Here is a 13,804-nt window from a genome sequence, read left to right on the forward strand (position 1 = left end):
GCATTTTTTTACGTTTCTAAAGCCCTGGAGAAGTACGTCAATCCTTAAAACATATTGATTCCTTTTAGGGAAAAGGAAGGCATGACATTAAAAAAAAATTTTTAATCACTCTGAATACATTTTAATTCAAAAGTGACTCTGCCTCTCTGAGTTCTCATTTCAGCTCTTTGGGATAACTATTTCACCATTAATTTCACATAAATGATTAAAAATCATCCAAATCTCCCATGCATTTTGAGCATATAATTGTAAATGTCCATACATGGTTGAAGTGAAAGCCTGACGACTGAAAGAAAGCATTTCAATAGGCAAATGAATAAGTAAACGGTATTCAGTAGATTACATGGATATTCAAGGAAAGCAGAGATGGTGTCTCAAAGATGGGAAACTCTACCTTGTCAGGCCCTTTCCAGAATACACGGAGTGGTAATATGCACTGCTCTCCTTGATGCCAATCCCATAATAATGATACCTGGAGCAAGGACAGGAACCAGCTCTGTGTTAATGTTTCAAGAGGAAAAGAGACTAACCTATATTTGAAGGAAACCACAAGTAATAGCTAATAGCTTTATGAACTCCTTGGCTAACTTTTTCAGGTACCATCTTAATGTGTTGAATCTCTTCTTTGACCATCACTAATCCTACTGATGGCCATATTGCTAGATCTGGGATCAAGAAAGCCAAAAGAACCATCTACCTGTGATCCGCTTCTCATCCCTAAAGAATTGCTTCAGTTTGTCATCATGTCCTACAAGACACAGAAGAACGGCCCCTACCGCATTTTATTGAACTTCACAGACACTGTGATCTTTATAAATGGAAGCTTTGTGGTGGCTGTGGGCCCAGCAAACCTCTGGATGCCCTTTCCCCACCAGCCTGTGCTCACTTCAGGTGTCTTTGTCACATAGTGGTGACTCTCACAGTATTTCACACTTTTACATAATTCTGTTTTCCCACTTTCTAAACTATAGGCTAGTGTAAACATAACTTTCATGTGCACTTGGAAGGCAAAATATTCATCTGCCTCACTTTATCACAGTACTGGTTTTATTGCTGTGGTCTGGGATTCACAATATTTCCAAGGTGGGCCTATGTTCTTTATGAAATCAGATTACTAGGTCTTTTTCTCTGATGTTTAACCATTGTAATAGCAGAGTTTTAGCCTAAAATATTAATTCTACAAACAAAATGGCGGGAAAAATCAAGTGGATGCATTTGGTCTAATATGCTAAGTGTTTGTATTTTCACATTGCCTAGTTTGGATTTTGAGTCAGAATTTTGTTAATTTGAAATTTGAGTTTAAATTTGAATTAGTTTGAAGCTTAAGTTAGTTTTAAAGTTTGGGTTCGTTTGAGTTTAATATTGAATTTAGTCAACTAAACAAAGAAAGATCTTACTTTCCTTTAGAATGTGTTCGACTGTGTGGGGAAGTAAAATGACATTGTGAGGAATCAGTGTCGTGAATGGGAACAAGTATGAAGCATCTAATCTGACAGGTATGAGAATCCCACGTACTGTCATTTCCACTTCACACTTTAGTGAAGAAGGTTCACTTTAATCTTTTTATTCCATTGGCGAAAAAAACAAGCCATGTGTCACAAAGGGACAAAATAGGACACGTGGAAAATAGCAATGTTACACATAATTGTATATCAATGTGTCACTGGATCAGGAGCCACCAGATAAGTACAATTTCTTTTCTGTTTTCAATTTGTGGCTTATTCTCCTAAATGGCAGACACCTGGCATATTGCACACCCAAATACAAACACTGCAAATGTTGTAGAAAAGCTAGTCAAATTGTAGGTGTTTAGTGAGGCGGTCAAAGCCTACTCACACCTCCTCTCAGTGGTCCACCCCCACTGTCCCAAGGGAGCCACCACCTCCACGAGTTCACCTGTGCTTTGCATTCATGCGAAATCCAGAAATGAGTGCAGTCAGGGTTACTGTGAGTTTCCAAGGGAGTCAAATCTAACTTTAAAATTTACATTTCTTAGCATCATGGGGCTATGCGGGCTGGCCTGGGGCTGTGTGGACAGGGAATTCCAGGCATTAGAGCAGTGGAACTTGGGAATAGTCTAAAAGGAAGATGTGGGTGGACCTTGGAAGGGCATATTCACTCTGGCTAGGAATGCCTTATCTCAGGGAGGGCAGCTGCAAGAGGGTGAAGGTAGAACCTGTGTAGTATATGACCCAGTGGCTGGTTCTCTTCGGCCAGGTTCTAAGTGCAATACTCCTCCAGCGAATGGCCTCTAATGGCCCTGATACTTTCAAGATGGAGAAGTACAGAGTTTTTAAATGCATGTGTGTGTGTGTCGGTGGGGTGGGGGCGGGGGAGGTGAGAGGGGGGCTTAGGTGTGCGCAAGTGTGCATCCTAACAAAAAGTGTCTTCAGGAAAAAGTATTATAGTTCAGAAACAGTAATGGGGGCTAACCATTGTATATGAAGATAGGATTGTGGCATGCTGGGAATACATTGCTTAATTCTCAATTTTGGAAGAATGATGAAAGCTTGTGTTAAGCTGAACAGAGAGGCCTCATAAACAATTTCAGGTTAATATTATGGGGGTGGGGGAAATCCTACAATAGCTATGGATTAAGACAATAAAAGATGAAAACTCATTTAAGCCATAAAGATTTGACCCAAAATAGCTACAGTAATAGACTAGAAGGAATCCAGGCTGGATGATCCCTTCAGGACCAGTGGTGAGGGTGGCGATACCGGGAGGGTGGAAGGAGGATGGTGTAGACAGGGGGAAACAATTATAAGGATCTACATATAACCTCCTCTCTGGGGGACGGACAACAGAAAAGTGGGTGAAGGGAGACGGTGGACAGGGCAAGATATAACAAAATAATAATTTATAAATTATCAATGGTTCACGAGGAAGGGTGAATCAGAGAGGGAGAGGAAAAATGAGGAGCTGATGCCAGGGGCTTACACGGAGAGCAAATGTTTTGAGAATGATGAGGGTAACGAATGAACAAATGTGCTTCATACAATTGATGTATATATGGATTTTGATAAGAGTTGTATGAGTCCCCAATAAAATGATTAAAAACATAGAAATAGATAAGAAAAATATCTTAGAACCATGAACAAATTAGCAGATTTAGGTGCTTTGGGGCCAAGCATATTAGAATAGTTAATGACCCTTGGGACTGGAATTAATATTTCCTTTACAGATTCAGGACCTCTGGTGATACAGTGATGTGCTAGTCACAAGATCAGCCCCATGAATGTACCAGCTACCCTGCAGGAGAAAGACGAAGACGCTACGTACACCTGCAAAGTTTAAGGTCTCAGGAATCCAGAGGAGCAGTTACACTGTGGCCTATAGAACTTCTAGGAGTGGAATCAACTCAATGGCAGTAAGTTTTCTTTTCTTGAGTGTGGGGGAGGGTATTTGTTTTTAGAAATAAGACACCAAGTGAATTCATTTAAATTAGCAGAAACTTTAAAAAATTATATTTGAGAGAAGATTACTAATACAATCAAAATATATTGTAATTTCAGTTCTTTTTTTAAAGTTGGCTTTAGAATTTACAAGACTGCATTTTAGAATTAAATTATGTATGTTCTACATTTCCTTAAAAGTCATTTCTCATGTACTGTTATTTTCTTATTTCTTATGTTAATCCTTAATTCAATATACAATCAAAACTATGCTGTGCTGATGTGGCTTGCCCTCCAGGCTGGGAAGAAGCTACACTGCCTTGGTAGGCAATGGAGACAAAACGGAGAAAACATTCCAAAAAGAGCCCTAAAACAGAACTATGAATTCAATAAATATTAAGTAGGGTGCAGTCTGTGTCTCAAACGCTCTAATAGAAATCAATGCAATGACTAACAAAACAGACATAAAAAATCAATTCAAGAATATTTATTCTTCAGAATTCTACCCTCGTTCATGGTCTCAGCTGAGGCAGAACACAGACCAATAACGAAACCGTGATGACATTAACTGAGCATCCACCACTGCCATGCATTTACTTCTAGTTTTAAAAGCAACTGGTGCTTTCAAATGTAACATCCTTTTACCTCCACTGAGTCAATTCCAACTCATCGCGACCCTATAGGCAAAGTAGAAAACTCTGAATTTCCAGGAATGTCAATCTTTACAGGGGTAGAAAGACTCAACTTTCTCGTGTGGAACAAGTGGTCGTTTGGAGTTGGTGGTTTGGAACAGCCGACCTTTCTGTTAGCAGCCCAATGCGTAACCCTCCAAGCCACCAGAACTCACCGCCATTGAGTCAATGCCAACTTATAGTGACCCTTTAGGACAGGGTCGAGCTGCCCCTTTGAGTTTCTGAGACGGGAAGCTCTTTGGATGAGCACCAGGCCCTCTCACCACTATTGCCGCCAGGGCTACCCGTGACTCTTTAGTGACCAGTAAATACTGGCTGATATGGATTGGTGACATTTTTTCTCTATATTGCTTATGGCTTTAAGATCATTTTTCTTGCTCAAATCATTTATTCCCTAGTAACTATTTGGCTGCTCTTTGGCATTCCCCATCAAAATCATTAGGGCAGAATATTTTTAAACAAACATGCTTTAATGCCTCTACCTACATTTTCTGTCAAAGTCTTAGATGAGTAGCTACGTGCAGTAATGTGTGTATTGTATTCACAGGTAAAAACTTAATTAATACTGTCAGCCTAGAAACACTGACACCCTAGCAAGGTAACCATGTCTACACATTAGAAATACAATGTTCCCTTCCCATTATTGATGTCTCTTAATATAGATATGTCTATGTTATTGAGATGTACATCAATTTAATCTTAAAATCTAATGCCAGCCTATAGGGAACTAGTGAAAGTCTACCTTCTGTTATTTTCCAAAAATATATATTCAATTCTTAATCCAATAAGTTTTGAAGATTGAAAAAGAGGTAGGAGAGGTTCATTAGCTTAAAGGAGTTGACAGTGTTAGAAAGGAAAAACTGGGAACTGAATCTGGAACAGTGGTTTCTTTGGTTTTCGGTATAATGAAAGCAGGTAATAATAGAAATAGTTATTTATTGAACATGTATTACATGTTAAAACTTTATTGTCACATTGTTTCAAATTTCGACAGGAGCAAACAAGTTAAATTTTACCTCCATTTCAAAGCAGAGGCTCAAGGAGGTTATATGATTTGCTTAGACCACTCAGCCAATGGCAAGAGGTCAAATTCAAACCCTGATCTGCTAGTCTACAGTACCCTCTTTATTTCAACAGGCTATGTTGTCTCCATACTCAAGATACAGAATATATGTAAATTAATACGTATATATGGATAAGTGAAAAATATTGGTACAAAAAGAAAATATTGTTACATCATAAAACTTTTATTGAACAAAAATAGTAAAATATGAAGCTATTGTTTCTAAACATATCTTTTACCGATCCACTTCTGAGGGAAGTGCTTCCATCTCCCTAACTCATCTCCAAAGATTTCTGCCTGCTTAGATTTACACAATGTCAAAATGGCAGTTTGGGCATCCTTGAAGGATTCAAGTTGTTTCTTTGAAATGTTCTCAAAACAAGAAGGAGTGTTAAGGGGGAAAGTAGGGGGGGGGGGGTTTCACAATGAAGTCCTGTAACTCTCCCTTATCTCTCTAGAAACGGCTGTCCCAAAAAATCTGCCAAGATTACCCTTTTGACGCCGAAGAAATAGTCATAATTTTTTGGCTGGTCCTTTGCCCTTGAGTTTAACCGGCCAGCAGATTCCCTCACTACCTTCAATGGTGCGATTGCATTGATGAACCTAAACCCCACCTTCAGGCACTATGATTATCTTCTTTAAAAGACTTATGAAAAGATCGTCCTTTGAAGCAGTAGCCTTTGTGTTTTTGTTTTGTTGTGTTCTAAGTGTCCCGTCTTTTGAAGGCAGCCTAAGACAAGTGTGTGACAGAGAAGTTGTCTCAGCCATCCACAGATCACAGAGACATTTGAAAACATATTTGGTTTGGAATAAACCCGTGGGTTTTTAAACTGAAATCTGTACCAATATTTTTACATATATATATGTATATATATGTATATATGTGTATATATATATATATATATATAGAGAGAGAGAGAGAGAGAGAGAGAGAGAGAGAGAGATAAAGGGATTTGAAAAGTATATGGGAAAACTCCATTATCATTAAATATATTTTTCATGAACTTTTGAAAGCATCTCATATGTATAATTTCACATCTAAATTTTTTACACTTGAAACCCTCAAATATAGTTAAAATGTTTCCACTCACATCCATAACACCCCTTCTTTTATTTCAGTGTGAATCATAGCAAGCATGACAATGGACCAGAATCATGAAGCCTACAACACCACTGATCTGAATGTTTCTTATTTGGTGTTCCATATGTATATAAACAGAAAATGCTTCTAGAACATGCCTGGTCTACAATATAAAAATCTATAAACATGAGTAAATGCATAAATAATATGAAACGAGGTTTGAAATAACAATGTACTCTGAAGAACACTTAAATACGGCCATGCCTATAGTTTTCATACACTTTAACATGACAGCACAAGTTTAAATTTGGGAAAGACTAAAGTATCACTTGCTGAGCATGATGAAAATAAACCTACTAATCTACTAATCTGACAACTAATACTGTATCATTATAACAATTACTATTAGGATCACACACAATAACTTGTGCTTTCTTACCTGGGTGCTTTATTATCTTGAGCTCTCCATCTAGAATTTCCTTGTTTGTTCAAGTTCCAATTTCTTTTTGAAAAAGCTTTTGCATCAGGTCCTCTTTTTTTTTTCCTTGTCCCTGGGTTTGTTAACACCACTTCCTTACCCCCTCCTACCCCCCCACCCACCCCCCCAAAAAAAAGAGGACCTGATGCAAGGGGCTTAAGTGGAGAGCAAATGCCTTGAGAATGATTGGGGCAGGGAATGTATGGATGTGCTTTATACAATTGATGTATGTATATTTATGGATTGAGGTAAGAGTTGTATGAGTCCCTAATAAAATGTAAAAGAAGAAAAGAGAAAAAAATGATTAGGGCAAAGACTGTACAGATGTGCTTTATACAAATGATGTATGTATATATATGAACTGTGAAAAGAATTGTATCAGCCCCAATAAATTGTTAAAATAAATAAATAAATAAAATGAAAAAAAAAGAAATCACAAGCAACTTTAAGAAAAAGAGAGAAAAAAAAGCTTTTTATTGTGAATTAAGTGTGGGTTTACATATCAGATAAAAGAAATCAAGTCCTAATTTCTTGTCCACCCTCCCAAGCACAGCTTTAAAACACGGAGCTTTACCTGCTCTCCAGGAAAATGAATCTCTCTGTCCCTTAACTCTTGTCTTGCTCATCTCTCTCTGTACCTTCATCCCTGTATCACTGGAATGTGTCTGCTAACTTGCCTTCCATACTGAATGATAAGGTTTGGAGAAAGGGGCTTTTGTGTTTTCATCTTCTCTCCCTCCCTCTTAAAATTGATGTTAAAAAAAACCCTCAAACATTTATTGGAAGCTCCAATGTGTTCTGCTAGGAATTCAAACTTGATAAAATATAAGTCCTCTGAAAGCCAAACGTGTTCAACAACTACAATGTGGAACTCGGCATTTTTCCAAGTTGCAAGCAAAAGATTTGAGTGGAACAAACTTTTATTTGCATATAGACAGTGTCTACAAAGGGTACAAAGTGAATTCGAACCTTTGTAGTGACCATTCTAGAAAGCATATTTCCTATCCAATTTCTTCTGAAAGCAAAGAAATCATCTTCCCCCTTAATCTTTCTGTTGTTCTAAGTAGGTTCATGTTATCACCTGAATGAAGAGTTTGCTTTTGAGAACAAAGAAGAGATAACAAATGAGCTGTCTTCCCAACAGCTGAAGAGAGACTTCATAAAAGAGGGGAGAGTGATTTCATATCTCACTTGCAACATTTTACAGCATTTCCTTGTTAATACATCTCCCTACAATCAGTCTTGCTAGGGAATATTTTTCCCAAATTATATGCTATTTCAGAACACTGTGGAATGACTAGTAGTTTCGCTACCTAATTTCTACCCTGTAGGTTGACATGAACAAAGCCCTGCAAACACTTCACAGTTCTCTATTCCACTTTCATTATTCACCCACTTTTATGGAGTAAAATGTACAGAAAACACTTAAAACCCTGCTAGTGAGTAGCTGATTTCTCCAAGAAAATATTTGCCTTGAGAAGGAGTCTAACAAAAGTGTGCTCATTCGCTAGCATCAACTGTCCTTGTGACAGATCTGCTTGATAATTTTTCAATAAAGCAGAATAATTAATGTGGGTCAACATGTTAGAGTGAACATGGTATAAAATATAGAACTTTTAATAGGACAAATGAAATTACTATTGCTCTTTCTACAACTAAAATATTTACATTGTGTCTAATACTTTTCTTCATTTGCTGATCAATTTCTACCTACACCTTTATTTTTTCTTTTTCATTTCAGTCATTGTACAGAATTCCTGAAACATATGTTCCCCTGCGCTAGTAGCCCTGATGTCTGTTTACACTGCACAAATGATAACTGATAAGGAAATGATGGGATTAGCTGTTCAGGGACTTGCAATAACTTGCGATGATAAGAGCAGCTGCCGTATCAGTTTTATTAACCTACTAAATCACTACTAATAAATAAGATAATCGCCTTTGTCCATCATGTCTAAAAACCAAGATTTAACTGATCAAAGTCTACAAGAAATTAAAATGTAACTTCAAACTAAATAGTCTATGATGTACATAAAGTCTCTTCGATGTTCTACACCAGGTGCTCCCTGACTCTATGGAGCTATTCGGAGCGGGTCCTTTTTTCCAACCAGTGTACTCTTAAGGTTTCATCAGCTCCCACAGACTCAGTGAAATGCTTGTCAATGGCAAAACAGTAAACAGTTTGTAATAGCAGCATCTCCACCTTACAGTTCTCTGCATTTTAGATCATCTTTAGCATTACTTGGTACACCAATATAAATATGAATGGACTGATTATTCTTGACCTATACCTACTCCTCACTTATTAACTCTTTCAATATCTGATATTTTGCATTATGACAATATTTTTAACAAATACTATTCGATTTCTTTTCATGCTGACAACCTATGCCTGATAGTAACAGACACTAAAGGGTGCGGAAGATGAATGCCGAGTACATCACTGAATCGGGGCCATGATGCTCAGTGATTAAGCACTTATGTAATGATATGATTCAACACTTATGTAATAATTTGTCATCCTCAATCGTGTGTCTGATGTATCATTCCCCACTTTCTCGTGATGCTGGTATTTGCACACTGCCTTGGCCTTTGGAGCCTAGCGCTGTTTGTAGGTTAGAAGTGCGTGCAATACCGTTACTAACCCTAAAATATGCAAGAGAAGCGTTCATTAGATACATTACATTATTTGCTTAATTTTCTATTTTCACTCAAAACCCAAATAAATATTAGGCAGAAAAGAATGAAAGTGTGTGCTTTTGTCATTGGTGATCGAAAGCAAAGTCGGTTTTTAGCTTGCTGCTAAGAAGATTTAGAGTCTGTCTCAGAGTTTGGACTTCCTCGGCAAGAAGAAAAGGTCAGATGGAAAGAAGAGATGAGGAGCTGAGCTGCCAATGCCACCCACAAGTTGAATGTCCCCAAGCAAGTTTTAGGTTAGGCTCTCTAGAGTAAAGCCTCCTGATCCATTGTAACCGTTTGAGAATTTTGTCTGTAACCATCAGCAGCAGTGGCTTCCAATATGGAACGCGGGCTATGCCACTGGAAAAAAAATTATTCCTCTTTTGTTTATAGTGTGTACAGGAAATGACAGCTGGTCTTACGTAGTGATTCTATTTTGACTTTTGTGCTTTTAATACATCTGTTTATTTTCAATCTTGTATCTCTTCACTTGTATAGCTACATATTAGGCTCTTTTATTTATTAAAAGATTTGACTCCCAACTTAAGTGAGTGAAAAAGAAGGTGGCAGCTGTGGGAACCAATCTTGGTAATGCCAAGATAGCGAGGGGCTTAGAGAACAGTGTTTGATAGCAGGAACAATCACTTTGTAATCTGTAGAGCCATAGATCCAACTAACCATCTTTTAAAGCATCCCTGGTGGCACAGTGGCTAGAGTGACAAGCTGTAAAATGGAAAGGCCAGGGGCTTGAACTCACCTAAAGAAAGATGTGTCTGTTTACTTTTGTAAAGACGTACAGCCTGGGAAACCCTGTGGAGGGGTTCCAGTCTACCTGACAGGGTACAGATGAGTTGGAATTAACTAGATGGCGATACGTTTTCTTTTCTTTTGTGGTAACAAACTCTTTGTATAAGTGATACAATCTTATAACCGGAATGCAAAGGAAATTTTAAGTCTATCATGATCCTAAAGTAATTTCTATCTGAGAGCTCCAACTAGATTAATTGGGTATTCCTTGTTCTATGAGAATTTGGAAAAATTGATCATTTATTTTTAACCATCATTGGAGCAGCTGTACAATATTAATGTACCTTAATATGACAAAACCCACTGCCATTTAGCAAGTTATGAGTTATAGTAGCTCTCTACGGGGTTTCCAAGTTTGCAAATCTCTGTGAGAACAGGCAACCTCAATTTTCTCCTAAGGAGCGTCAGGGAGGCTTGAACCACTAACCATTCATCCTCCAGTCCAGCACCTCCCCGACAGCTCCACCAGGCTCCTTACCACACCGCACAGAATAGTTAAAATAAATTAATATGAATCTGTTTATTTTTAATAAATCAATGAATATTTAGCAAAACACTCCAATGGCAATAAAATAAGTTTTGTAAAATCACTAGCAAAATTGGGAGAAATTGCGGTATCTTTATTCTCTAAAATAAACTTGCCTTTTCATTTATTTTTTTGTTTCCTCTCCTTATGCTTATGTCTACATACACAAATGTTTTTTCATAAAATATATAGAAAATATTAAACAACCATTATAAATCATAGTCATAAAGATGAATGCCAACACAAAGAAATACATAGGACAAAAATTTAAAGGACAAAAAGCAAAATTGTGTTTGTGCTGCAAAATTACTTTTATGTAAAATGGAAATATCCTCAAATAAATACAGAGTAATTTAAAGGACCTCATTACTGAGGGTTGTCAAATTCACCAGCTTTTTGAAAAATCTGATATACACATTTTTTTTAAACTTTGGAATCTGTTGCTTATAAGTAAAACATTTTATTGGTAGGACTGAGATACGAACGAATAAGCTTTACTAAGGCTTTAGAATGGAAGCTTAGCAGCGGAATGGCTCACACGGTGGGCAGCTAACCGCAAGGTCAGAGTTGAACCCACCTGCCACTCTAAGGCAGTGGTTCTCAACCTGTGGGACATGACCCAATGACCCTTTCACAGGGGTCGCCTGACTCATCACAGTTGCAAAATTACCGTTATGAAGTAACAACGAAAATAACTTTATGGTTGGGGTCACCACAACATGAGGAACTGTATCACAGGGCCGCGGCATTAGGGGGGTTGAGAACCACTGCTCTAGAGGGAGAAAGATGAGGCTTTCTGCTCCCATAAAGATTTACAACCTCGAAACCCACAAGGGCAATTCTACTCCAAACCCTCCAAAGGGTTTCTATGAATCAGAATGGACTTGACCGCAGTGAGCTTTTCCTGTTTTATTTCTAAGAAGCGTTAGAGCACACAATTTGGAGATATATGGAGCTTTATTTAAATGCCACCGGTGGCATAGCGTAGTGTCTGTGTGGCCTTAACCAAGTCAATAACCTTTCCTCCCTTGCAAGTTATACTTCACCTTATTTTATATGGCTATTGGAAAGAATCAGAGATTATCACAGTGTGTTTACATTATTCAATTAAAAAAGCTTTGAATTGCATTCCTTACTTATTAGTGTGTCGAGTGGTTATAATTTCATAATATTAAGACTGCAAAGTTGAAAAGATATTCATCTCTGTTCATTATATATTTTAGTTAATTCTTATAGTAACCCTATTTGATTATTAATACTAATTTCACTGAATGAGAAGTTATGAGAAGTATCATCGACTATTAAGTATAGGAGTCGACCTTTATATTTGTTCAACTTTAAACCCTAAGCTCTCATGCAGAAGGCAAAGCTACCTTTTGCTATACCATCTTCCAAATAAAAACAGGAGAGCTACCTTGCTAAGAATACTTACATCAAATCATTAACTTTTATAAGATGCACAAATGCTACATCATACTATGCCTTTCATGTATTTAGTTAACATATGGAAAACATCTTTTCCCCATACTATCAAAATATAAAAAAATGTAACTGTTAAGTTAGTCATAAAAAGAAAATGTAATATCATTAAAGCACAAAAATTCCAAATTTTTGAGGATTGCTCTTGGGCATATCTGTGGCTTTTAGATATCAAACAACTTGTCTGAAGTCACCCCATGTTGTTACACAAACCTAAACACTAGATCCTCAGTGTCTAACAATGGAGAGGGTTAATGATTCATCTGTAATCCCAAAGGCTCCTTCCAGGATTAAAAGACTTTCCCTGCAGCCTGCCTATCGCCCTCTTGTTGATTCAATGAAGAGGATTTCCCTCCATTGCTTTGCCTCTTTTGCCCTTATCAGTTTATTTCAACCCCTATCTGATCTCTCTCCACCTACACAGTTCAGTAGGAATCAGTCAGTTAAGATGGGCCCATTTTGAAACAAAGCTGATTTGGTTAGAAAGTAAGAACCAATTTTGTCTTTTTCAATTTCAAGTTTTAATTCTTGGTTCTTAGCCACAATTCTGTTGGCATTAAAATCAACGAAGTAAGTACTGATAGATAATCTCATATGTTTGGTTTTTCTCAGCAGGAAGGAGAAGGTAAGACTGAACCAAGGATGAGGAACTGAGCTGTTAAGACGAGGGGGGGCTGTGAATGTGAAGGAGCCAAAGTCTCCATCCTCAGAAAGCTATGTCCACAGGAGGGAGGAGATAAATTAATTTCACATTAAGATAAGTTCCAACAAAGGCTGTGAGGGTACATAGAAAGAAATCAAAGGACTAAAAGAGACTTAGAAAAAGAAGGAGTCCATGCGACACTCTTTTAAAATGACTGGGATTGCACAGGAAAGAGACAGCAAGAGCAAAAGAAGGACGGTCGGAGTAAAACACAGGGAAGCAGTGCAATCGTTCTGTGAGAGTGTGTGCAACATAGTGACGTGGGAGAAGGAGTCAGTGATAAGATTGGAAACAGATTGGGACTCAATCAGAGGGGACTGTGACTATCAAGGGGAGAAAAGTTTGTTTTTAATTAGTAAAGTTTACAAGTCAATGAAAGTTACTAAGCAGGAGAGGTGAGAATGAACCTGAACTTGAGATGGTCCACTTGAAAAACTTATGTAGAACGAAATGAAAAGTGAGGCCAAGTTCTGAATATGGACATGTGGAGAAATAGATTCAAGAGAAATTTAAAAGTAGGACCAACTGGTATTTTTTTGTCAAGCATCTGGAGCTGCGATTTCCTCGGGGCTGAGCCACGAGCCACACGCAGGGACGGGATACTTGAAATAAGGTTCATCTGCTTGAGATGTGCTGCAAATGTAAACCGCACATTGGATTTCAAAATCTTGTTATGAAAAAGGATGTAAAAGGTAACAAAATATCTTCGATATGCTGGGTTAAATAAAAATTACTGTTAAACTTAATTTCACTTTGCTCTTTTAATGTGACTACCAAAATCTAAAAACATATCAACTCGCTGTCATGGAATCATTTTGGACTTACAGGAGCCTAAAGCCTCGTTTTTCCTCCTTGGGGTGACTGGAGGGTTCAAACTGTTGACTTTGCGGTTAACAGGCCA

At 37.7% G+C, this 13,804-nt stretch overlaps 1 protein-coding gene across 1 annotated transcript in view; it reads right to left on the reverse strand.

Moving 5' to 3' along the window:
* The window catches only part of RFX6 (regulatory factor X6), a 63,421-nt gene that overhangs the window by 43,035 nt on the left and 6,582 nt on the right, over positions 1–13,804 (reverse strand). The window contains exon 5 of the mRNA XM_075553960.1: positions 395–472. Within this exon, the coding sequence (XP_075410075.1) occupies positions 395–472 (78 nt within the window). The remainder of the gene's footprint in view (positions 1–394; positions 473–13,804) is intronic.

The sequence above is a fragment of the Tenrec ecaudatus genome, chromosome 7 (assembly GCF_050624435.1).
Source record: "Tenrec ecaudatus isolate mTenEca1 chromosome 7, mTenEca1.hap1, whole genome shotgun sequence".
NCBI classification, from domain to species: domain Eukaryota; kingdom Metazoa; phylum Chordata; class Mammalia; order Afrosoricida; family Tenrecidae; genus Tenrec; species Tenrec ecaudatus.